At 44.8% G+C, this 27321-nt stretch overlaps 3 protein-coding genes across 3 annotated transcripts in view; 1 reads left to right on the forward strand and 2 right to left on the reverse strand.

The window, feature by feature from the left end:
• The window catches only part of LOC145996871 (uncharacterized), a 91273-nt gene extending 88390 nt beyond the window's left edge, over positions 1–2883 (forward strand). The window contains exon 4 of the mRNA XM_083133419.1: positions 2654–2883. Within this exon, the coding sequence (XP_082989545.1) occupies positions 2654–2843 (190 nt within the window). The 3' untranslated portion in view covers positions 2844–2883. The remainder of the gene's footprint in view (positions 1–2653) is intronic.
• Positions 2884–26227: 23344 nt separating this feature from the next.
• LOC145996691 (uncharacterized) lies at positions 26228–26581 on the reverse strand. Its single transcript, XM_083133210.1, has one exon. The coding sequence runs from the start codon at positions 26579–26581 to the stop codon at positions 26228–26230; it is 354 nt and encodes a 117-aa protein (XP_082989336.1).
• Positions 26581–27030, reverse strand: LOC145996693 (uncharacterized). Its single transcript, XM_083133211.1, has one exon. It carries the CDS (start codon positions 27028–27030, stop codon positions 26581–26583), a length of 450 nt encoding a protein of 149 aa, XP_082989337.1.
• Between the last annotated feature and the right edge of the window lie 291 nt (positions 27031–27321).

Below are 27321 nucleotides of genomic sequence, written 5' to 3' on the forward strand. Positions count from 1 at the left end.
TGTGCGCTGCAATGTGATAGCTTGATGAGTCGGCATGTATGTTCGACTCGATTCAGAAAATGACAGAGCTTTCTTTGTCTCACATTCAGTTTCTAGAATTTTAAGTTTTTGCACAAGATATTTGAATTGTTCAACATTTTTCAGGTCTCGTAACATTTCATGCACTGAATCATATTCCTTGTTATAAACTTCTTTCATAAAGTTAGGTTGTAAACCCCCGCTTATTTGCTTAATTTGCTCACTAATGTCCATGTCAGGCTCTAATTTTAATAACAACTGTTTTTCTCTCACATATTTTGAAACAGGTTCATTTTCATGATGGAAGCGTAATCTGATTTGTTCTTATAATTGAAAAGTGTCCCCCGGTTCCGTAAATTCTTCCACAATTTTAGTTTTTATAGTTACAAAATCTATATCCTGTGCTTCCTGAGTTCGACTCCAACTATTGAGCCACTCCAATGCTGAATCACCCAAAAATGCCGGTAGCATTTGCCTTTTCTTTGAGTCATTCCACTCATTAAGAATAGATAAACTTTCAAATTTATCAATGAATTTTAATACATCCTCGTGAATGTTACCTTGAAACTGGATAGTTTCGAGAATGTCGGGGTGGATAAATCTAGATTGCGCCATGATTCTATGATTAGCCTATGCGCAGGAAAAATGCTTGATTAGCTTAAAATTAGCACTAAGTTGCTTGTTTTCTTTTCTCATCGCACCGTGGCTTTGACAGGACATTATTAGCAATTCGGTTGTTTACTCTCCCGGAAATTTAATAAGTTAGGTTCAACAATCGCGTAACAGAGTGACGACAATACCGAACACATCTTTAAACTATTTAACCAACCTTTATGCAACATCCTAATGTTAATTCTCATCTTTTCACAAGCCAAACGCCGAATAACCTAGTTGAAACTCTACTCTTATTTATTTGCGCCTTACCGCGTAACATATTGCTAGGCCTACTTTTGCTTTCTTTTATTGATATTTGGTAATAATTGATAATTAACACAACGTGAAGCGCTAACAAGTAAAATTCCGGCGCCATATCGCACGTACGTAATTTGAAAAGCTAGAAGGCTCTATTATTTTCATGACATTTCGGGATGAAATAAATGAAAATTGCAGTATTTCACGTACTGCAGTGTTTTCTCATCGCATTTGCAACAAAATGGATGAGAAGCCCAAAGCACGTCCACCACGTAACGCAACTCCCATGCTGCGTTTGGGATCGAACCAAGAACCTCTAGATTGAATTGGGTGATGTAGTTATTTCTCATTCATCTCTCAGATGGTTATCACTCGCTTCGCCTAAATGTGATAAATGCAAGAGGTTACACTTAAAGGAATGGCGATAGAAATTAACTTAGGTTAGATATGGGTTTTATACTCTCCATGACTGAACCGATATGGATTGGTTTAGAAAAGGATATTACTTGCCTTACAAATAGATGAAGATTGTTCCTACACTTGTCCTCTCAAACGTCACTTGTCTGACCTCCCTGTCAGACATCGAGTCAATCACACACCATCGTCCAATAATCTTTCTCCACTTTCCTTCTCTCTCACAATCCGCAGACCTTGCTCTCTCTCGTATTCTCGCCAACTGATCACACCTCCTGACAATTCCAACACTCATGCCACATACCCTTCCAAGTCAATCACCCGACCTTTGTCTGATTACTTATTCAGCATTCCTATCTCTGCTACCTGCTATGCTAAGACTTTATACTTCTTACCCAATACCTTGGGTACGATACGCTTCTTAATGAAATCAGGTGCTCTGGGTCAATTGGCAAGGTTAATTTCTTCTCCGAGGTCGGGAAATTTACCAAAATGAATCTTATCATGATATTTCGTTCTCAAGTTAGATAGATATATTTCACATTTCTTTAATTTTTTAACGCAACAAAACTTCACTATTACAGAGTTTGCAACAAAGTCTCGTACATTAGAACGACCGTTATCGGATTTTTAGCCCGTGGAAGTCATTTGTTCTCGATGTACAGCCTGTCTCCTGCCTCGATGGCGAAAATTTCCGGGATTTTATCTTCATCTGGTTCCAAAGGAACATCGATATGTATATTCCCCGTTGAATGGAATCCGAGTTGGCGCTGGCATACTTCACACTCTTGTGGCTGTCTGCAATTTGGAGATAGGGATACAGGTACACTCGCGGTACTTTGTTGAACGAGAAGTGGATCACTTTAAATCTTCGCCTGAAGAAAAACTCTTAGTAAGGCTTGTAGGCGTCCAAGACGTATATTCTAGCGTGCTCGTCGAACGGGGACAACCTATCTCGATTCGGTGCGCTGTGCAAAATTATGATTTGAACGGAAGTTAGACCGCTTAATATTGCTTCCAGAGCGTCTTTCTTTCCGGAGACCGAAGTAGCTCACCCAAAGCGCTTTCGACGAGATCCAAGCGCCCGGATATTACGATGATAACTTCTGGAAGCTAAGGCTTCTTCAGATCACTACGAAGTTTCTTCACCCGCTAGTCAATTTTCAGAATTTCCGTGTTTTCAGGCGGCTCGACGTTTATTTACGAATTTTGTTCTCAATCAAATCAAGTACATGGCCCCGAAATATATACAATAGCGTATTGCATTTGCATTGACATATCCTTGAAAAGTGGGCTTTCTCTGTTGCAGAAAATGGTGCAGCCACAAGACGCATCCACTACATCTTCTGTTCCGAAGACGAAGCAACCCCAAGTCAACTGTCCCCTCTGTAATATCCCGCAAACCAAGTCCCACCTCAGTCGCCATAACAAAGATGTGTTCAACGCCCGGGATCGTCGAAAGAATCCGCCAGCATCACCAAACCTCCCCCCAAATATAGGAAAATTGCAATATCAAAATATTTGGCTTGTCGTCAGAAGAGTCGCAGTGGGGTAAAGCGAAAACAGTCTCCGAACGATGCTGACGACCAGTCGAGCAAGGATAAAAGAAGAAAGATCTCTGAACCAGCTAAACCACGCGACCCAGAATACATTGCGCCGAAGAGAACGGCCTTCAGGTAGATGTAGGCAAATTACAGCCTTAACAGCGAGAATAGGGGTTCACCCTGCAGCGCCAAAGTTTTCCTGGAGGAGAAGAAAGAAGAAGTGGTCAAGATTTTGGATTCCACTCTCGACAAGGGCCCCTTCAAATTCAACCTGGTTTTGGATTCCGTTTTCTAGAAGCAGCCGTCGGAACAAAACCACGTGTTCTCCAGTAGAACAAAACAACAACTTCTGCTGGAAAGCGAGAAGGCGGGAATAAACGAGCTTTACGACAAGCTGGTGGACGAGCTCGTCCGGAAGCAGGAATAGTTTCAAGGCAAAGGATCGGGTTGCAGTCTTTGCAACACTGCACACTGTTACGCCCTCCCTTGCCCGGGAAAACAAATGCTACCACTACCTAGATAGAGGCGGAAAAATCTCCCTCGGACAAGCGAAATAGCGTTACGGTCCAGGTTAAGTTCATGTGTAGGAACCGGTGACCAACAGTGCATAGTAATAAGCCATATCGAATAAAAACAAAGACATATGTACTTTCAAATTACTACCTCTTTACCTGTAGCCGGGAAGCGGCTAGCTGCATACCTGAAAATCACGGGTAGCGACATGCATACGAAAATGATATAGCCCAAAATTAACATGAAAATAAAAAGTATATTCTATTCATAACCAACAAAAATGGAATTATTACAGGTCCCCACACTTGCACTCTCACATTCTCTCTCAGATTCAATCCTCATGGGGTCATCGACACAAGAAATTATACATGACATGTACAGGTTTTATGACGACAAGCCCTAATTATTGCATTCTCAATTAATTTTATCTTACTTTTTGTCTAATCAGGTCATTTGTGATTTTGCTCCAGTGCTACTTAAATCCTAGCCAGCCCTTAATTAAGTTCACCTTTTGTTTTTAAAAAAGAAACTAGTCGGCGCGGTGACCATACATTACTTGACCAGTATAAACGAAGGCGTCTCAACGGCAATTACATTCACGTGGGCGGACGTTTTCCTTTTACAAGACCTCACGTGGTTCCAAACATAACAAATAACCTCCGTTGAGTGGCGCAAACATATACTCTCTAGCAGGCGGGGCTTAAACACTTCGCCGCGACGAGCAATTCACATTACCAGGCAAATACTTTAACAAATAATCACATATGCGACCGGACATAGCTAGCAGCGACACAGCGCTGACACACAAAAATGAACAAACCTCAAGTAGAATATGCAATTAAGCGGGCGGCGCTTTACTCTAATAGTACGCACTTTAAACAAATACAAAGGAGCACAAACAACAATGAATTTAAGATCATAAATAAAATATCACAAGGAATAAGAAAAATTGACCTGAGACGAATAGATTACAAATGACAAGCGCGACGGGAGTTTGGTATGAAGTTCGAGTTGAGTGGGCGTTTTCAAAATGTCGACGAATTTCAAGGGCGTTCTCTAAATCAATCGGGCCGTCACGTGTTAAGGTTCACACAGATGAATACTTTACCATCTCTCAGCTTCCGGGGTGCATCCTGGCGTCTTTATGGGCGATTGAAAACACATAGTATCCACGCGAAAGGTTTCCTTGGTCGCGACGACGAAGATGCAAAAAGCATTCATACACCTAGTTCCCCGGCTCCTCTTCCTCTCGGGATCGGTGGATCTCCGTGGTATGGCGCGGTTCGGACGTCGCATCTGAGCGGTCGTTGTAGGCGTCGTCGGCGTCGTCGGGGCGTCAACATCTCTCTCTACGTCTCTCTGTCGCGGCTGGTAGGCGTCGTCGGCGTCGTCGGGGCGTCAACGTGGCGGATGGTAGGCATCGTCGGCGTATCAATAGGGCGGCGTTCGACGTTCTCTCTCTCTCCATGGCGGCGGATAGGCATCGTCGGCGTGGCTCATCTTTCTCTCTCTCTCTCTCTCTCCGTGGCGGGTAGGCATCATCGGCGTAGTCTCGTCTGATATCGGGCGAATCGACGTAACGCCCTCATCTCTCTTCTTCCTCTAGCCCGCCATAGTTTCCGGTGTTCCTCGTTTCTCAAAAATTATAAATGGCGTAAGGTAATCACGGAAACACGGTTTCGCTTCAACTTCCCCCAGCGGTTGAGGTAGGCGCACTCGTGTAGACTTACTGCCTATCACACACACTGGTGTTCGCACAACACAACAAAGTCCACTGTACACGAAAGGTAGCACGAAGGTGCTCTCGTTCCAAGAATCGCGGCAAAACTGTATATGGAGAGGTAGCACGGAGCTGCTCTCGCTACAAGGATCGCGGTAAGACTGTGTATCGAAAAACCACGTCCTTCGTTTTATTTGGATTTTCAAAAAGGACGCTAGGCGGACGTTGGAGTGACGCTTCCGGAGAGGTTATTCCACCACGCTCTATTGTCTCCAAACTAGGACGGACCGTGTCCGAAGTTTACTTGTGCGGATTAAGCTTCCGCCTGGCTGTCGCCCATAGCTCAATTGCAATCGCTGTCCACAAACTGATCAATTAGAACCGATTTCATCTGGCGTCCGTAATTGTCGCTTGATCGTGACGAAACTCCACACATCCGTCCTTGTACACATGCCGCTGCGCTGGTATAAGTTTCACATGAATCTGACCGTTGGAAACCGAGATATTTAAATGTTTGTCATTACAGTCGAATTTCCTAAGCTTTAGACGCATAGCGTGACCCTTGAGGTGCTCACCCTTAACACACGCGAACGTCTCGTTCCTCCCGTCGGCTTGGCAAAAATCAAATATGTAATCTTACAAATTAAAACAATCATCACTTTGAATCAACACGTCTTTTTACCGCTACATACATGAATAATAATGATAATAATAATAATGACGGTAAATCTGACTGTCACAACACACCCTCAACATCAACGTAAGCAAATACCAGCCTCTTTCGGGATCGATTTACGTGAAGCTCCCGGAGGCGATCGAAAACAAGAAAGCTGTTGTTAATATTGAAAACATCGACGACCAGTGTTTCAAATGGTGCCTCTTGGCCCATTTGGATCATAAAACAAAAAACGCGGCGCACGTTGGAAATTACAGTCTGTATGAGAATGAATTGGATGAATATTTCGAAGGCGTTCCATTTCCTGTGTAGCTGGCAAAAATCGAAAAATTCGAAAAGACCTATCAACAAATGAACAAGATCCCAATCAGGGTAAATGTGTACGGATATACAATCAGCAACAAAAAAGTGCCCATTTTACCGCTTCGGATCAGCAAAATGTAGTGCACCTGCTGTTGATGAAAAATGTGAAACATCACCATTACTTCCTCATCCGTGATCTTTCGAAGCTGGTCCGAAGCTAAATGACAAAACACAATTGTCGCATCGAAATCTGTCATCGATGCATGATATCTTTCGACAACCGAGGTTCAAGAATCGCCAAGGAGAGACTGCTTGTACACCTGAGAGATTGCGTGCAGCGTAAACCATCCAGGTGCGTGTTCCCTGGGGGTTACCACTTCTTCAGAAAGCACAAGGCCCAGCTGGAAGTTCCCGTTGTCATCGTTGCGGACTTCGAAGCGTTCTTGAAGCCCATGGCTATCTGCAACCCCGACCCGGCGAAATCATCAACCACGGCCTACCAGGAGCACGTACCTTGCAGTTTCGCATACTACGTGCACTGGATCGCCGGAGCGGACGAAGATAGCAAGGAACCTGTTCTTTACCGAGGACCCGAGGCTGGGAAACGCTTCCTGGAATTCCTGGTCAAGGAAGTGGTGGAATGGGGTGAGGTTTTTTCAGGATGAAACCCATGAAAGACGTCACTGAAGGCGAAGAATTGAGGTGTGTTTGCGCAACACATTGTCCAAATTGCAGGTCAAAATTTGATGACCGTATGATAAAAGTTGCACACCACAATCACGTAACGGGTCAATACATCGGTCAGTTATGCCATAGATGCAATTTGAAGCTTCGAATCGCCAAGTTCGTGCCGGTATTTTTCCACGGGCTCAGCAATTATGATCTTCACCATTTTGACAATGAGCTCGGCTACGACGAAAAGCCCATCCGTGTAAGTAGACCTAGTGGCCCGGTACCAAGTCATCAATTGGCGCTCGAATCATCATTTGGCGCTCGATCGCCTTAATGGATTTCTCTCGTAAGGCATGTGTTGCCAACTCCTTACCCGAAAAAATCACCAAGATTATGACGCTCGTCGTAGCTTTATATGATGTACATTTTGAGGGCAGAGTTGGCAACACTGTGGGTTTACTGTAGCCTTTTATGAGGGGGGGGGTTTATTGCTTTCTGTTTGCATCTGGCAACACTACCGTAGATTGACAGTGTTGTTAACCTACTGGGTTTTTTATTGTAAATTTTCATCAAAGGGCCTGAGGGGGTCCATGTATTTTTTATGTCTGGCAACACTGTTGGGGGCCTAGTGTTGGCGACACTGTGGGTTTACTGTAGCCTTTTATGAGGGGGGTCTATTGCCCCCTGTTTACATTTGGCAATTTTATTGGATGTTTCTTTTTTTTGAGGCTCGAAATTATTATTTGAGGCTTGAAATCATCATTTGATGCTCGTCGGTGTTGCCTACCCACTCTACAAAAATTCTACTATATCGTAACAATATGATTTTTCACTGGCTAAGCTAACCTACAAATAGGAATTGGCAGCACTGACTTATAAACCAACTGGGTCCTCTTGGCATGTTTTTTCATGATGTGTTGCTAGGCTATTGAGCATCTTGGCGTATACAATGTATATATTTTGAGAGGGGGTTATAGCTTTTTACGCTGTACGAATACTGGAAGCTTGACGGTGACAACCAACAGAGTAGGTAACACTAGTTTCTGACAGTGAATTTGAAATAAAATATTAAACAAAATACATGAGTAAGCACTGTGATTACAAATAATACCAGTGTTATGCCCCCAACTCCAACTGGGCAACTGGGGAAAATAATTGTACAACAATTTGTACCTAATTGTACAATACTTGTACCTAATTGAGAGAGCCTTCCCGTAACTTACTTCATGCACAATTTATATGATTTTACAACTGTGAAAAGAAAGCATATGTGTTCTGTATGCACACATTCATTCTTATTTTTCGAAGTTGAATGGAAGCACATGTTTTTACGCTCTCGTAATACTGACCTTGCCCCAGTGATTTTAAATTGCTTCCATCCGGGTTTTTTTTTCTGTGTTATTTCCGCATGCACGCAACATTCGCTTTCAATAGTTTAATGAAATACAGAAGGAGTGTTAGTTTAGCAGGTTTTGAGTTTACAATTTATTAAATTAAACAATAATTTATGTAAGATTATACTTGTACTTACCGAACACAAAATAATAAAAAGCACATGTGAATCTTTGCGTGTGTTCAATGTTATATGACGACTGAGTAAAAAAATAATGTTGACTCCCCGAAAGATAAAAGTTCCCGGTTCGATATCAGATGCATGCAAATTTTATGTTTTGCTCTCCAAAATCTTGATTTTTATGTTTGTGCTATTTGTCATACAGCAGAGGAGAAGAGGGGAGAGGGCAGGGGAGGGGGTATTATTAGCGCCATTTATTAGCAAACAATAGAAATAAAAAGTAGCGTCAAACTTTTTCAACACCCAAAAATTTTAAACGTCCTCGCGTAGTAATACGATCTAGCTGAAGATGTTTGAAGGAGTACTCTTAGTCGACGAAGCTAATTGCTAGGGCCCATATATTGCTAAAATGTTCTTTGATTTGCATATTTCTCATACCGCTATATGTTGTTCTAGTTGACTTCTTCCAAAAAAATGCTAATTAGCGAGAGTTAATTAAGCAAGGCAAGTAAAAGAAGCAAATAGGACAATATGTGGTGGCGTGAGAATATGTAAAAATTCGATTCAGAGGTGGATCGAATTAAAATTGGGGGATATTTTGCATTTTTTCCCTATAATGTACAAAACATTTACCGTACATAATTTTTTCTATTTACAACAGTATAAAATAAGAGGAATGTGTGACAATATCCATATTAATTAGGAAGGTATGTTGTATGCTAGGTTAGCTAATTGTGTCTTCTACAACTTTACTGTATAGAGGAAAGATGGAAAAAGAGAGCTCTACAAAAACTGACGCTCTTAACAATATTGAACGCCCCGTGAAAATTATATATAAATAAGGCATAAACGTATTATCTGCTTTCATGTCAGATTTTCCCGACCTGTGAGCTGTAGTGTTTAGGTGACAAGCGACCTGCTAAAATATAATACTGTTGACAATATTGTACGCCCCGTGAAAATTATATATAAATAAGGCATAAACGTATTATCTGCTTTCATGTCAGATTTTCCCGACCTGTGAGCTGTAGTGTTTAGGTGACAAGCGACCTGCTAAAATATAATACTGTTGACAATATTGTACGCCCCGTGAAAATTATATATAAATAAGGCATAAGCGTATTATCTGCTTTCATGTCAGATTTTCCCGACCTGTGAGCTGTAGTGTTTAGGGGACAAGCGACCTGCTGAAATATAATACTGTTGACAATATTGTACGCCCCGTGAAAATTACATATAAATAAGGCATAAACGTATTATCTGCTTTCATGTCAGATTTTCCCGACCTGTGAGCTGTAGTGTTTAGGTGACAAGTGACGCGCTCAAATATAATACCGTTGACAATATTGAACGCCCCGTGAAAATTATATATAAATAAGGCATAAACGTATTATCTGCTTTCATGTCAGATTTTCCCGACCTGTGAGCTGTAGTGTTTAGGTGACAAGCGACGCGCTCAAATATAATACCGTTGACAATATTGTACGCCCCGTGAAAATTACATATAAATAAGGCATAAACGTATTATCTGCTTTCATGTCAGATTTTCCCGACCTGTGAGCTGTAGTGTTTAGGTGACAAGTGACGCGCTCAAATATAATACCGTTGACAATATTGAACGCCCCGTGAAAATTATATATAAATAAGGCATAAACGTATTATCTGCTTTCATGTCAGATTTTCCCGACCTGTGAGCTGTAGTGTTTAGGTGACAAGCGACGCGCTCAAATATAATACCGTTGACAATATTGAACGCCCCGTGAAAATTATATATAAATAAGGCATAAACGTATTATCTGCTTTCATGTCAGATTTTCCCGACCTGTGAGCTGTAGTGTTTAGGTGACAAGCGACCTGTTCAAATATAATACTGTTGACAATATTGTACGTATATTGTATTGTATAGGAGACTAGAAGCATATAATTTGGCGAAAAAAAACCCAAATAAGGTCATAGAAAATAGTTAAAAAAAAAGTGAGCAATTATATTTTGCATTGCACAGCATTTGGTATTAAATAACATACCCCCAAAAAATCTCTGCATTATGCGTTCTGTAAAAAATTGCCCTACGTGCCAAATTGCTATGTCAAGTGAACATTTTCAAAGGCACTGTCGTACTTGTGTGCCGGGAAAGCGAATATGTGCGACCAAACTGTGCTCTAAGTGTGGGAAAAATAAATCTATTGCCAACTTCAAGCGACACCAGCTTACTTGCAAGAGCACTGGAACATCTCTACCGCAACCTTCCAAGCGAAAGGTAGAAGTAACCTCCCTCGATGCATCGCCACCTGCCAAACGCGTCAAGCTGGCGAAGAAAGCAGACCAATTTGCATTTGAGCATTTATTAGAAGACTTTAACATAACATCAGACAGCTTCTGCGATGTGCGTAGTTTTCTGGAGAGCGAGCGAGCTAAGATAATATCCATCCTCAACGATGCATTGGCTACATACTCCACTAAATTCTATGCTGTGCTATGCTGCAAGTATAAGAAACCATCTGATGAAATATATAAATTCTTCCATGCGACAAAAGCAAAAACACTGCATCAGGCAGATATCACTGACCTCGACAGCATCTACGACAAGTTTGTCGAGGAGTTTGTGGCAAAGCACGAGGAGCATCAGGCTAAAGGCTCGGGCGGTTCGCTGTGTGGCGACCCCCACGAACTTTGTCTGACGCTTAGCAAGTTCCTGCCACTGGCAGGGTCTAGCTATATTGCCCTGCCACCCGAGGTTGAAGCAAGGAAAGCTGTTCTCAATATTCAGAACAAAGACACCAAATGCTTCCTCTGGTCGGTGCTGGCAGCATTGCACCCTGTTCACTGGAAAAACAGTCCATGCCGTGTTAACCACTACACGCAGTATGAGTCGGAACTGGAGGATGCAATGGCCGGGATTGCCTACCCTGTAGAAGTCTTGCATATTCGCAAGTTTGAGGTTCGTGCTCGTGACTTGTTGGGCCTACAATTAGCCATTAATGTTTACGGTCTCACCGAGAATGAAAATGAGGTCCACCCCATCCGGGTGAGCAACGTGAGCAACAACAACGAGGTACGAGAAATCAACCTCCTGCTCATCAAGAACGAGACCCATCACCATTACACCCTTATCCGTTCCCTCTCTCGGCTTGTTTCGACCCAACGGAGCAGTGATAGTCGCCACGTCGAGGTGTGTCGCAGGTGCTTGGCTACATTTAATAATCGAGAACAGCAGGATTACCGGCGCATCAGAGGTCCCAACATTGCTGCTGAGAAGCTAGCTCGCCACATGTTCTACTGTGGTACCAACGAGCCTGCACGAATTATCCTGCCCGAACCTGGTGCAGTAGAGTGCTTTCGCATGCACAGTGCTATGGTGAAGCATCCTGCCTATATTGTAGCAGACTTCGAGGCCTTTCTTCAACCTCTGTCTAACTGCGAGCCCAACCCCGAAACATCCTCTACCATTCCTTTCCAAATCCACGAGGCCTCGAGTTACTCCTATGTTGTGGTGTGGCGAGACCAACATATTGCCTCCGAGCCCTATGTGTATCGCGGTCCCGACCCGGTCAAACACTTCCTGGAGAGAATGCAACAGGAAGCCATCAAGATAGGGAAGGTGCTGCTGGCCCCCAAGCCCATGCTGCCTCTGTCTCCGGAAGACAAGCATCAGCACGAAATGGCTCTAAATTGTCCTGTTTGCAACTCGGTCTTCACTGACGATAACAAAAAGGTCCACCACCATGACCATTATGGGACCGGAAGCTACATTGGCCCGTGGTGCAACAGATGTAACTTGAGAGCCAGGGACCCGCGCTTCATACCGGTCTTTTTTCACAATGGCTCGGGATATGATTTCCATCACTTGGTTACACATCTAGGGTACGACAATGCGAGAATCAATGTCCTGGCGCAGAACGAGGAGCGTTATATTAGCATCAGCAAGTGGGTGCCGATCCCCAACTCAAGCAAGAGCATCGAGCTTCGGTTCCTCGACTCTCTGAGGTTCCTCCAGGCAAGCCTCGATGCTCTTGCTGGGAAGCTCAGAGACGACCAACTAGCCATTACCACATCAAGTTTCCCGAACTTAGATGTCGCACTCATCAGACGTAAAGGGGTCTACCCCTACGAATACGTCACAGACCCTTCCAAGTTCGAAGAAGAGTTGCTGCCTCCCCAGGATAAGTTCTACAGCCAGCTGAGAGGTTCTGGTATTACCGACGAGGAGTACAAGCATGCTCAGTCTATGTGGGTCGAGTTGGGTTGCCGAACTTTCGGTGATTACCACGATGCATACCTGAAGCTTGATGTGACGCTTCTTGCCGATGTGTTCCAGGCGTTTCGGGCGACTGCGATAAACATTTACAACCTGGACCCTGTATATTTTTACAGCCTTCCTGGACTGGCATGGTCGGCCATGCTCCTGCTGACTAAAGTTAAACTTTCACTTATCACCGATAATGATATCATGCTTTTCATCGAGAGAGCTATCCGGGGCGGCATGGTCCAAGTGTCGCAACGCTTCGCACACGCCAACAATCCCCACATGGCCACTGGTTACGACCCCTCCCAACCATCAAGCTACATCATGTACACTGACGTGAATAATCTTTACGGGCACTCCATGATGCAGCCACTCCCAACAGGACAGTTTGAGTGGGCTGACCCCTCCAACTTCGACATCGAAAAAGAGTGCGACGAGTTTGGGTTTTTTGCCGAGGTGGACCTCGACTTCCCCGAGAAGCTGCAGGATACATTCTGTGACCTTTCGCCTGCTCCGGAATTGAAGTGCCCACCTGGCTCGGATCAACCGAAGCTCGTCATGGACTTGGAGCCCAAAAAGCGTTATGTGCTACACTACCGGAACCTCCAGTGGTTAATGCAGCAAGGGGTCTCGGTCAAAGCAGTTTACGGCGTGCTCTTGTTCAGGCAGTCTCCATGGTTGAAGCCGTACATCGAACTGAACACCAAACATCGCACTGATGCCACTTCGGAACTTGATCGCGATTTTTTCAAATTAATGAACAATGCGGTATTTGGGAAGACCATGGAGAATGTGCGAAATCGCGTTGATGTGAGGTTGGTGACGAAGAAAACACAGTGTCGTCGACTTGTTGCAAGCCCACTGTTCAGGTCTCGAACAATTTACAACGAACAGATGTCTCTGATTCACATGAACCGGGGCAAGGTGTTACTCAACAAGCCCATCTATGTGGGAGCTGCAGTTTTGGATCTGAGCAAGTTGTGCATGTTCGAGACATATTACGGCATACTACGTGCACACTACAACCACAATATCTCGCTCCTCTACACAGACACAGACAGCTTGGTGTACCATGTTCGCACGGCCGATGCGTATGGTGATATGGCCAAAGTTCCAGCTCTTGTCAAGCTCTTCGACACATCGGGCTATCCCCAGCTAAACCGGTATGGAATTCTGCCCCGGAACAAAAAAATACCCGGCAAACTCAAGGACGAGAAAGACGGGGATGTGATTGTGGAGTTTGCTGGACTTCGTGCCAAAGCCTATGCGATCCGGGCTGAGGGTTCAGTAACAAAAAAGGCAAAGGGTGTAAGCAGGCAAGTGGTTCGGGAGCACCTCAAGTTTGAGGATTACCTCGAGTGCCTCAGAACAAAATCGCCCATTCTACAAAAAGAGCATCGTATCCAAAGCGTCGATCATGTGCTTACAACTAATATTGTCAGGAAAGTTGCTCTGGATGCACACGACGACAAGAGGTGTATTCTTGAATGTGGGGTCCATACACTTCCGTGGGGCCACTATCGCCTCCAAACTAGTAAGGCCTGCCCAGAGTGCAACAAAAAGTAATAGGCAATGCGAAAAAAAAAAACAATTTTAATTTACTTCCACTTCCTCGATTACATGCATGCATGGCACAGCAAAATTAAACTTCTGGAAACTGCTAATTGCAATTTGTACTTATATATATAAAATTCCACATTTCTTATTGTGTGCTATTTTTTTTTTATTTATTTAAAACTGTTCAGTCACTCTTTCATTCTTGACGTCATACACAAATGTTTTCTCTGCAATAAGAATGACACTGCACAGGGTATCCTCGGGCAAGGCATCGTGAAACTCGCAGACGATCTTGATGTTGGTACGATCGTTGACCACCACTTGCTTCCTCTTAGATGTGTTGATGACGGTCATGGGTCTCCGTGCTTTGAATTCGCTGGGCGCGTAGTACACGTCCACGCTTCCCTCGGTCACGCGTTTGTAAGCCGTGTAAGCTTCGTAAAGTTTGAGGTAATCGTCTTTGGTCATGTCGAGGTTGTAATTCTCGCGCGGGAACACTTCGTTCCTACCGTTCTTCAGATAAACGTTCTTGATCTTGCAGTCGTCGAACTTGCTGGAATCTTTTTCCTGATCGTTATCGCGTCCGGTCTGAAAGAGCACTACGACGAAATCTGGCATGTCGAACTGTATGTTGTTGAACTGCGTCGTCACGTCGAATTCCATGTGACTTCCCGACGCCATCTTCTGCACGCACTGGTAACCGTGAAAGTGAATCGACACCTGCGGATTTTTCAAGATCTCCGCTTTGTACTTGAGGGCGTAGTTCGTTTCGTATTCCACCACCGGCATTCTCAATTCCATGCTTCGGATGACGCATTTCGCTGCTTCGGGTAAAGTGTTGGCTATCGGCGTGGTGCCGTCCGGACCCAAAGTAGCGTATCGCATCAGTGCGTCGTTGTCGTTGGCTGCTCTTCGAAACGTGATCCTCAGTCCTCCCTTCCACATGATCTCCTTGTAATCCGAGAAGAAACCAGGCAGCAGACGCATGGGAAAGAGCACCGTGTGACTTTTCGTCGATATTTTGGTTCCGGCTTCGAATCCCCCGGCCTGGTAGTACGCTGCGTCCGTTTTGGATAATTTCAACGTTCCCACTGCCGTCGACGTGATGCCTGGATAATCTATTCTGTCGATGACGGTGTTGTGTTTCCTCACCTCCACCTGCGAGAACAGGTGAGGCACGAAGTTGTCCACGAGTATCAAGTTTGCTGCTGCGGGAAACGCGTCTTCGCTTTCTTTCTTCACCACGTCGAATTGAAGGTAGAGGTCCGCTCTGTGAGGATGAATAAACCCGTCGCCTACGTCCACGTCGTATTCGATCTCCCTGTTTGCCTCGTTGAGATTGGCGAACGTGCGACGGTTGGGAGGGAAAGATTGCAATTCGTAACTTTCGATTTGCTCCATTTTACATGTATGGTTATTTATTATACGTTGATCTCCACGATGGCCGTCGTAGTGGCACCTGCGAAATCCACCACGTCTCCTTTCTCGTTCGTCACCACCAACTCTATGTCGTCTATGCGGTTGCGACATACTGGAAAATAGATCGGCGAAGAGGGCGTGTAGATGATCGGTTCCATGAACTCGGAACTTGGTTTGAAAGTGGCTATGATTCCCGTCTGCTTGTGACTTCCTAACAATCCGTCCGAAGATTTCGTGATCATACCTTCGGCCACGTTGCAGTGTACGTTCAGAGTCTCTATGGCCAAGAATTTAGGAATGTTGGTTGCTACGTGCTTGATGCCAGCTTCGAGTTTGGTGTCGTTCTCGAAACCTAAAAGTTCTCCTATGGTGCCCAGGTCCACGGTCTCCGTCGCGGATAGGATTTCCACTCTGTGAGTGACCGAATTTTGAGAAAGGTATGTGCCTTTGGGTAACTGAGCTTGCAAAGTGGAAAGATTGTATTGTCCTGGCGTGACGACGATGTGTTCGCTTCCGACGCTAATTTTGTTGTTGTGCTGCGTAACATTAGGTATGAGGTACATGCTGTAGAATGCACGCAGAGCCACGGATTTAGGATAGACGATGTCGTCGTGCAGCGTGAGTTTCAAGATTGAAGATTCGCTCGTGAGATGGAACACGCCCATCCTAGTGATGCTGTTTCAGGTTCCACAGTACTTTCTGGAAATCTTCGACCGTAGGGTTATTTATTTTAGAGAGAAACGCGAGCACAGAGAGGCAGAGATGGCCGCAGTTCACGTCTCCGAAATCTTGAATGCGTTCGTCGTTGTAGTATATAGAGGTTTTGCTCGTTTTCAGATAATGAATTAAATTTGTAGGTGGAACACCTCCGAAAGAATCGAAAACAAATGCTTTATCATCATTTTTGTGGTAACATATCCAATGCGTGCCTGGATTTTCTTGACCGTCCAAGTTGACTACTCCGCATTCTCTTCTTTTAACGCTTGAAGGTAACGAGTCGGACATGAAAACTCCTCTGAAGTGTTTGATTTGTAACGGTTCGATCAGAGATTCAATGTCTCGGTTGGTGAGTGCTTCTGTTTCTTTTTTTTAAACTTTTTCATCACGCCCTTCCCCTTTTTCTTCTCCATGGCCAGGTTGTGACGTTTCTGTTCTTCCAACTCGGCCTTGTTCTTCTTCGAGTCGATGACGGTTTTCGCGATGGCGGCGCTACCGCCGGCTAAACTTCCAACAGCCCCCAATGCTGCTAGGATGGCCGGGATGCTGAATATGAAACCTCCGACCTTTTGCTGTTTCCGCGAACGCTGCAATCTTTTCAATTGAGGTGTGCTGAGCAGCAATTTCATTCCGTGTCCTTTCGACAAGCAAGAACGTTTCTTCTCGCGTTGTTTCTTGGTGAGTAACCCATCGAGGGCACCTAGATTTTTCAGATTGGAGTATGGTATCTGGTACACGACACCCTTGGGCTTCATGTTGATGCTCTATGTGTTATTTTCACGGTATGTTATTTATATATATATTCTGAGATTTTTTTCTTGTGTAGTTTTTTTTACGGTATGTTATTTATATATAAATATTCTGAGATTTTTTTTTCACGGCCCCGCAGTCGCTACACAAATTCTATTACGTGCTTCGTTTTCTTGCCAAGAAGTTCCTTTGCCCCCTTGTACACGATTCGAGTTTTGTTCTCGATTAAAATAGATAGCTTCTCGTCCGATAACATGTTAGCGTATCGATCTGGTAAAAATAGACTGTATTGTGCGTTGAGCAACAGGCGTACCTTGGGACCATACTGGGTAGAAACGATTGAACCGGAAGTTATCGTGTAAGATTTGCCGACTTCCAATTCCCGAATTTTTACATACTCGAATGACAAATTTAGCATTTGTTTTAATGCTTGGAGCTCACTCATTTTTTCAGTTGTCATATCGAAGAAGAGAAATTTTCAGTGTATGTGTTAGAGAAATTTAATTTTTTTTCACGATGTGTGTTATTTATATATACCGAAGATTATTTTTTTTCACGATGTGTGTTATTTATATATTTTTTTTTTCATGATTTGTATCGAAGATTTTTTTAACAGAGGAAGAAAGTTCGTGCTTCGGAGAACGCGATGATTTGCGTGATGATTTCTTCAGTTTCCTGTTTGGACTTACGCCAATCATCAGTATATCGTCTTCTTCCCTGCCTCGCCTCGTGCAGTTCATCCAACCTCTCGTTCAATTTCTCCCCCCGCGGCCGACAGAAGAGTGTCGAGATCACCGCACCTCATTCCACTGATCTCCCGAAGACGGTCCTTGAGAACTATTTCGCATCCCATGTGAAATGCCGGCGTCGTTTTAGCTATGATCACAAGTTTATTAACATCTCCGTTAACTACCTTTTTGAATATTTTAGATAGTAGTTCGTGCGGCAAATCAGTTTATTTTTTACTGTATGTTATTTATATACCCCACCCCAATTTTTGTTTCGTGTTCATGGCGATGGTGGTACCCAGTGCGGCGACCCGTTCACCCAGCGATGCGTCTCTGCTCACGAACCTTTCGAAAGCTGCATGTTCCAATTTTTTGTCTGCTTCGTGACGTGCGTCCAGATCCGTCTGCGTGGTGTTGTAAGCGATGTCGTGATCTTTGCATGCCGCGTCCAACGGATTCACACCCTTGTCTCCTCTCTCCAATCTTTTCTCGAGTTTGGTACCCGGTCCGCAGTACTGGTAGCCAGGTAGATGCATCTCGAAAGGTAACTTGTTGATGATGTCGTTCACGAGTCCCTTTCCTTCGGCCACGTTCCAAAATTTTGGAGGCAGCGTGTTGATGATTTTGATCAGGTAACCTATGCCCTTGTCGTCGTTCACGATGAAGTTGGAAAGTTTCGTGCTGATCATGTCCACGATGCCAACCTTCTCGTTGTAGAAATTACGATTGCCTGCATTCTCTTCGCCGGCTATCACCAACAATCGGTCCACGAGTTTCCTAACGTCGTCCACCCAAACGAATTCTTTGGGTAACGTGTTGTAGCGTTTGACGCCGCTGCCTGTTTTGACCTGGTTCCAAATCGGTTTGATGAGATTCCTGTACTTCTCGCCGCTGCTCGATTTCACCCTATTCTGCGAGGCGTCGTTGTTCTGGTACAAGGCATCCGTCATGATCAGAATTTCCTTGTAACTTTGGTAATCTTCGTCGGTGTAATCTTTCGGCTGCTTTTTGGCAACGAGTTCCCACAGTCCCACCGTACCCGGATACCTGTTCCAACTATCCTTGTCGCCTAAATTGACTTTAATGTCGTTGCCTTCGAAGGTCACCTTCGATTTCCCAATCTTCCACACCACACCGCCGCCTTCGCTGGTTTCCATGCTGGGATACAATCCGAACACTTCATCCTTGTCGAATTTCCCCGTGCTCAGGTAGTCTCGTGCCAAAGGCCCCAACTCGATTTTATCCGAAGACGACGACGTGCTGCCTATGGCTCGACGTCGTGCCGGTGCATCCTTCAGTTCGAACGGCGTCGAAGGAATGCTCGAAATAGGCGTGGGTACGGCGTAACTTTTAGCTGCGAGCGGTACGAGTTCATTAATCAAATTTTTATTTTGTTCCGTGACACTTTTAATTTCTTTACCTAGACTGCTGATGGCATCGATCACAGGTTGATCCTGACGTTTCTTCTCTTCGTAGAATCCGCGATTCTCGGATTTCCAACCTTTGAAGCGTTTCGCGAGGTAATCGCGAAGCTTGAGATTTTCGTCTTCGATTTTTCGTTTCGTCATGACGTTATTTATATACGTCGTTTCTCACAACGTTGCAACGTTTAGAAAGTCGTTGATTTTGTTTCTGTATTTTCCATCGTTGGGTTTTCTCGTCATGTCGATCGTCACAAATCCGAAATCGTCACCGTTCCAGCAAGTAGAGCAGCCTTCCGAAAATTGATTGTAGTTCATGTCTCCGCCTACGTAGTCATCGTACGCGTGCTTGAGGTTGGTGTGATCTTGACGAAACAAACATATGAAATTGGCGTTGTCGCGCACTAACTGTTTTGGAATTTTGGAAAACGTTTGAGCTAGGTAAAAACAATCCATTCCTTTGTGACGACCTTGCGTGAAAAAGTTGCGAATTTCATTTTGATTTTCCAGGATGGCGTCGTCGAACACAACGACTGAATTTTCACGACAATCGTCGAGCGGTTTTATTTCCGAGGCGAATGTTGCAATGTCCAGACCATCGTACAGTTTTATCAGTTGCTGGTATTTGGATTGCTCCAAACTTTTCGAGAACACGTACAGGTGCCTGTTCTTCCAATTTAACCAATTCGGTGCGAGGAGAAAATTGTCCACGAGCAGTGTCGTTTTCCCACACCCCGAAGGACCTACGATCAGACAGCGGATGCTGTCGGGAAGCAACTCGCCGTTCTTTTTCTTCGTTTGACTTTCCGGATCCGGTAGACGCTTCACCACGTTCCACGTACTCACAAGATCACTTCGTCCGCGTCGATCCAACTTTTTTCTGGAAGTCCCAGCCATTTGACAAACAGTTTGTCACCTTTCCTACGCAATACTTTCTCGATGAGGTACGTGTCGGGGTGTTTTGTTTTAGAGAGTTCCTTTTCGTAAAATCTTCCTTTCAAAATCTCGCCGCTACTATCTTTTATTATATACGTGTGTCGGTTTCCAGGTAGAACTCGAACCACCGTAAAAAGTTCCGTGCTCCAATTTTTTGTGAATCCCTTCTCGAAGGTGCGTTTGAATTTGCTGATCCTCACCTGGTCTCCAATTTTGTATTTAGCTTTTTTTGTCGTGGGTGTGTACTTTGGACAGTAAACGGTAGAAATTAAATGCTGCTCGTCAGATTTGGTAACGTCAACTGGCTTCATGCCTATCGTTCTGTGTACTGTATCATTATAGGTGTCGACGAGTTCCGGCAGGATGTCGACCCATTTGTAATTTCCCCGAAGCGTGAATCGTTTCCACATGTGTGTTTTCAAGGTTCGATTAAATCTTTCCACGATGCTGGCTTTGATGTGACTGAAGCTCGAATAATGTCGAATGCCATGTTTTTGAATAAATTTTTGGAATACGGCGTTGTAAAATTCTTTACCGTTGTCCGTTTGCAGAAACCGTGGTCGTCTGCCACCGCTTTCGCGAAAAATTAATTTGAATGCTTCCGTGACGCACGTTCCCGTTTTCGCCTTCAAAGGTAGAGCCCATGCGAATTTCGAAAACGTGTCTATGACGGTGAGGAGGTACTTGTTGCCCTTGTTCAATTTATGTACGTTTTTCAAATTGCCGCTACTCATCTCCACGAGGTCGCTTTGCCAGAGGTCGTCGATGCCCTTGGTTACCACAGCCAAACGTTCGTAGTTGCGGCGTGCAGGTTTATGCAATTCTTCGACGATGGCTTGCCTAGACATTTTTTCTTAGAGATTACGTTTCAAGAGAAGCACAAGCGTGATGGGATTCAAAGAGGGTGGTACTTCACTCGTGTTTTGAATGATCAGCTTATCGCCGGCACTCACGTCGAAAACGGTGAGATCTTCGTCTTCGTGTATTTCATATATGTTGCGCGTTTCGTTCCAACGTGCCAGAGGAATGTTTCCTGCTTTCTGGACACCACGATTCGATATCAAGGTCATGGTGGGAACGCTAGCTTTTCTACCGTGAGACCAGTACGAAAATTCGTTTATCTGAATCGTGCCGTCGAGGAGAAACTTGTAGTACGGATGATAAGGATGCAACATGTACAGTTTGTTACCTTCGACGAACGTGGAGATTCTCTGTTGATTGGGTATGCTGTTGATTTCGATGGCTTGCAGAAAATGCAGTTTAGCGAATTTAGTGTCGACGCCGAGCAGATTACTGTGAACTTGTCCGAGTTTATTTTCGATGGGCAGCAAATGCTCGACTATGGTATCCGTTACGGTAGAAAACGACGGTTTGATTTTCACTTCCACGTTCAACTGCTTGTAGTTTTCGTTGAGTTCTTGCAACTTGGCACCGAAAGAGGCCAGCGTCGATTCCTGCGTGGATTCCAGCACTCCAACTTGATCTCTGATGTTGACGACGATGTTCTGAAGGTTCTCGACTTGATTCAATTTCGAGCTCTTCTCGGTAAGATCGTTCACGATGCTTCGCATCTCTGTAAACTGCGTGTGAAGGTCGGCGACGCTCTGCGAAGTGGGCAGCGTCGACACCAGCGAACTAATTTCGTCTCGAATCTGTTCCACGTTCGCCGTTTCCGTTTCTAGTCGTTTCAGCATTCGAGATATGTTTCTTTTCAAAACGTGCAATTCTTTGGAGGTGGGGAGATTGGCCACTTTACTCTCGAGATCGCTCAATGAACTTTTGATGTCGCTCGAATCGGATAGTGCCGTCACCGCCGTTTTTAATTTTTCCAAATCTTCGCTCGAAGGTACGCTCGTCCGTAACGATTCCAAGTCACCCTGTATGTTGTCGAGTACGTGATGAAAATGAGCGAGATTCGTTTCGACGTTAAAATTTTCTAAATATTCGATCTTCTGCTGAACCGTGCTCAACGTGTCTTGAATGCTCGTCAACGCTCTCGCTTCAGCGTGAATATTTTTAATTTCTTCGTTGATCAATTCCAAGGACGCCTGAAGCGTAGCGATGGTGGTTTGAATGTGTTCGAAATCTCGATAGGCCTCCAATTGAATTTTTATGTTCGCGACGCTTTTACCGATGACCTGCAGTTCGTCCGACGATGGTAGGTTCGTCATTGTATCTTCCAAAGTCTGCAACTTGGATTTAATTTCTTCCAACGTGCTGGTGAATTCTTCTTGTAATTTGGAAACAACGACATGCAAGCGTTCTGCGTCTATATCGTTCACGACGGTTTGAAGTTCAGAGAAATTCTTTTCTATTGCGGAAGTTCGTTCTTCGATTTCGAGTTTCAGTTTTTCCAAATCTTCATTTTTCGATTGAAATTGCTGTAATTTGGCCAAATCATTTTGAAGCGAATCCACGCTCAACTGTATATTTTGAACGCTGTCGTAAGAAGGTACGTCGACATAATTTTTTATGAGCGTTTTCAGTTCGGAATCGATTTTCAGAATGGGGTCGAGACATTGCGTTTGGAGCGTAGCGATTTCCGACTCTAAACTTTTGTTTAAGGTTTCCTGCAAAGCGATCAAATCGGTCCTCAACTTCTTAACTCGAATATCCAACATGAGAATCTCTTCTGCGTGGTCCACACGCTTGGTGTTGCCGAAAATGTCGTTAGGCATTTTTGGTTAACGGTTATTTATAATAGGATAGACGATTCGTAATTCTACGAAGAGAGGAATGAGTTTGTCGTAATCTCCGAGGAGTTCCATGTAAAAATAATCTCCTGCAGACACATCGTACTTAATGTTAGAAAGCATCTTGTCGTGCTTGATTCGAAAAATGTTCTTGCCGGTAGAAATTTTGATTTCGCCTGCGTTTTCCGGATTCACGGTGATTTGAAGTTTCCCGTCGATCGGAATTTCGTAGAAATGTAAATTGTTATTAAAAACATAAAACATCTTGCCCACATCGTCATTCAGTTTCGTCCAAATGCTGTTGAGGTGAATGATCAACAGACCGTTGAGTTTAGGTAACACGGAAGGTAAAAGGTTATTGGAATTTGGCGGTGCAGTCTCCATGTTGATCTGTTTGCGAAAGCCAAAAAGATTCATTGTCTTTGTTAGTTATTTAAGAATACGGTCAAAGTGTTTTTTGTAATGACACGCAAAATTTTTTTTGTTTGCTTGCGTCACAATACAGGCACGCGCGCGCGCGTGTGTGTGTGCGACACATTGTTCCCGAAAAAGGTTTACAAAAGTCACAATATATAAACCTTTGGTCCCACAGTTGGAAAATTACGATAAGTTGCATTCAAAAGTTTCAAAATATCATATAGTAGAATTTTTGAAGAGTGGGTAGGCAACACCGACGAGCCTCAAATAATAATTCAAGACTCGTCGGTGTTGCCAATTCCTATTTGTAGGTTAGCTTAGCCAGTGAAAGATCATATAGTGGAATTTTCTTCGGATGGGTTGGCAAAACCCAAGCCTCAAACAAAACATCCAATAAAATTGCCAAATGTAAACAGGGGGCAATAGACCCCCCTCATAAAAGGCTACAGTAAACCCACAGTGTCGCCAACACTAGGCCCCCAACAGTGTTGCCAGACATAAAAAATACATGGACCCCCTCAGGCCCTTTGATGAAAATTTACAGTGAAAAACCCAGTAGGTTAACAACACTGTCAATCTACGGTAGTGTTGCCAGATGCAAACAGAAAGCAATAAACCCCCCCCCTCATAAAAGGCTACAGTAAACCCACAGTGTTGCCAACTCTGCCCTCAAAATGTACATCATAAAAAGCTACGACGAGCGTCATAATCTTGGTGATTTTTTCGGGTAAGGAGTTGGCAACACATGCCTTACGAGAGAAATCCATTAAGGCGATCGAGCGCCAAATGATGATTCGAGCGCCAATTGATGACTTGGTACCGGGCCACTAGGTCTACTCGTGTAATTGCCGAAACCGACGAGAAATACATTACCATCAGCAAGTGGGTGAACATTCCATCGGGCTATCATGTTAAGAGCGAAACGATTCCCTGTGATGATGGGTGAACCTTGTGCGCTGCTGGCAAGAAGCCAAAATATAGAAGAATTGAACTTGGATTCATCGATTCTTACCGCTTCCTCCAGGCTAGCCTCGAAAAAAGCGTTTCCATGTTGGACGTGCTGGAAGTTACCAGAGGCCATTTCCGCGATGGTCCCTCAACGTTCGACGAAACGGATCTTCCGTTGAAAGATGCTTTCAATTCTACCTGACGAAGACTACGCGCACGCGAAAAGTATGTGGAACGAGTTTCAATGCAGCTCGCAGGGTGATTTCCATGATCAATACCTGAAGCTCGACGTTCTTCTCCTCTTCGACGTGCTCCAAGCGTTTCGCCGAACCGCTATTCGTGATTAAGAAGTCGACCCGGCGCACTTCGTGAGCCTTCCGGGATTCACCTGGAATGCCATGTTGTATTACACGGGCATCCGATTGCAGCTTTTCGCGGAAGATCTATGCGACATGCAGCTTTTCATCGAGAAATGCATCAGGGGAGGCGTCGAAAGCGAAGAATGAGTACATGGGCTCCGAGTACAATCCCAATCAGGAGTCCAACTAAATAATGTACTTGGACGCCAATAACCTGTATGGTTACGCGTAGACGCAGAAGCTGCCACTGTCTGATTTCGAGTGGTCGGACATCACCAAGGAAGGACTGAAACATCTGCCTCGAGAGGATAATTTTGAAGGACCCACAGAATACTTCGCGGAGGTAGACTTGGAGTATCCTTCGGAATTGCACCAGCCCCATTCGGATTTTCCTTTGGCGGCTGAACTAAAATGTTCTTCTCGCTCCAATCAACCTAAACTTCTGACGTTGGAGAGGAAGGAACATTACGTAGTGCACTGCAAACTGCTTAACTGCTTCCTGGATTGATGAAGGACTAAATGAACGGCGAGATCATCAGGAAGTTCATGGGACTCAGGTCCAAAGTGTATTGCATCAGAACGGCCGTCGCCACCATCAAGAAGTCCAAGGAAGTAAAGAAAAGCACTGTTCAGGGGAAGTTAAACGTCGAGGATTACATCGAATGCTTGAAGAAGAAAGTAACTCCCCATCCTGCGGGAAGAGAGGAGGTTAAAGACCATGGGCCATGATGTGAAGACGATGAAACTGAACAAAGTGGCGTTGGACGCAAAGGACAACAAGAGAAAACTTTTGAACTGCGGTATTCACACCGTTCCATTGGGATATTCTCCGATCGGAGGGAAGTCCAAAAAATGCAGTATTTGTAATTAGGCCAATTCACATTCTATATATAACGAATCCACTGCACACACACACACACACTTCTGTATTATATCGTACGTACGTAGAAAACCTTTTTGATTCACTTCGTTTCCTGCACACTTCATTATTGGTTTGAGTAAGGCGATACACGCATCCATCTATTTTTTCCTTCTCGCCGAAATAATCGACACAGTCTCTTCCCTATCGTATCACCAAAGCCTTTTTCTCGTTTTTCCTACACTACACAATGTTGGTTTGGGGGAGGCGCAAGAAGAAAGGAAGGCACCAGCTGAAGGATCCGGAAGCAGAAAGCAGTTTACAGATGGACTTGCCGCGATCGCCAAAACCGTGATCGACGCCAAGAAGAATTTTGGAGAAGGTCTGAGCCAAGTAAAAGCAATCCATACCCTTGGGGAGGCCTCGAGTAAAGTAATTTCGCACCTCGTCCTGATTTTCCAGGATGACGTCGTCGAAGACAACCACCGAATTCTCGCGACTCTCGTCGAAAGGCATCATCTCCGAGGCGAAGGTGGCTACAGATCGCCGTAGATCTCGGTCAGTTGCTTGTATTTCGGTTGCTCGAGACTTTTGAAAAAACACAGCTGCCTGTTCTCCCAATCGAGCCAGGATGAAATTGTCCACCATCAACGTCGTTTTGCCGCATACCGAGGGGCCCCACTATGAGACATCGAATGCTTTCGGGGAGCAACTCGCCGTTTTTCTTCCGTTTACCATCTTCGGCGACGTAGGGTAACCTCTTGGTTTCGTTCCAGCTCATATGATGCTCGCCGGAATTTACCCAGGAATTCTGCGAACCGGGACGACCCAGCCACTTGACGAAAAGTTTACCCTTCTTGCAGCGCAGCACTTTCTCTACGAGGTACGTGTCCGTTTACTGGGTGGATGATATTTCCTGTCCGTTGAATCTCCCCTCTATGTCCTCGCCGTCCACGGCGCTTTTAAGTTTGTAGTTGGGTACGTAGGGCGAGGAGGATGGCAGGAGAAGGTCGGTTGCAGTGAAGACCTCGGTGGACCAGTTCCTGGTGAAACCTTTATCAAACAAACCCGGTCGCTTGAACTTGCTCACCTTCACCTTGTTCCCTATTTTATACTTTGCTCTCTTGCGACCGCTGCTCTCGCTTCGCTTGCAGTACGCCTCGGAGATTAAGTGCCCCTCGTCTTGCTTGGTCACCTCCGATGTGTTCATTCTGATCGTCCTGTGGCGACGGTTGTTGTATTCGTTCATCAGGTCTGAACTGCTTCTACATGAGGTTCTTGAGGGTCCACGGTGCTCGCCTTCAACTCACTGTAGGTGGAATAGTGGAGGATGCCGTTATCCTTCAGCACCTTCTGGAAGACCGAGTTGTAAAATTCCTTGCAGCGATCTGTCTGAAGGAAACGAGACGATCTTTTCTCGGAGGTGCCGACGCCAAGAACGGATCCGAAAGCTTTTGCGACCTCGACCCCCGTCTTGTTCTTGACGGGCACCGCCCAAGCATACTTCCTGAAAATGTCCACGACGGTGAGCCGGTACCTGAAAGCTTTGTTGATCTTGTGAAGACTCTTGAGGTTCCCCGTGCTCATCTCCACGAGGTCGGCCTGCCAGAGGTCGTCGATCCCCTTGGTGACCACGGGCAGTCGACGATACTTCCTGCAGGCAGGTTTGTGCAGTTCGTTCACGAAAGCCGCTCTCATGACGATGTAGGCGACGTTGTTTGAGACTTATAGACAACAGTGCTCCGATGCAAGGATGGAGGGGGGATGAAGCAAAGATGGAGCATGAACTATTATCTTGATAGATTTCTTTCATTCCTTCATTTCTTTATTTTATGTTATTTTTTCTTTCTTGCTTACTTAAGATCGGCGACTTACCTAGGACCCACAACTGACGTTGGCGACGGGATAGGACAGCACCAGCTCCAAGAAAATCGGTATCGGATGCTCCATGCTCGTCGCAGTAGCTTCTGCATACAGACGATCCCCGAC

This window comes from Lepisma saccharinum, chromosome 13 (assembly GCF_977018435.1).
Source record: "Lepisma saccharinum chromosome 13, izLepSacc3.1, whole genome shotgun sequence".
Classification (NCBI taxonomy): Eukaryota; Metazoa; Arthropoda; class Insecta; order Zygentoma; family Lepismatidae; genus Lepisma; species Lepisma saccharinum.

Excerpts from the sequence above, each read along its gene's own strand:
- LOC145996691 (XM_083133210.1), bottom strand. The coding sequence starts at position 26,581 with ATGAACGAATACAACAACCGTCGCCACAGGACGATCAGAATGAACACA.
- LOC145996693 (XM_083133211.1), bottom strand. The coding sequence starts at position 27,030 with ATGAGAGCGGCTTTCGTGAACGAACTGCACAAACCTGCCTGCAGGAAG.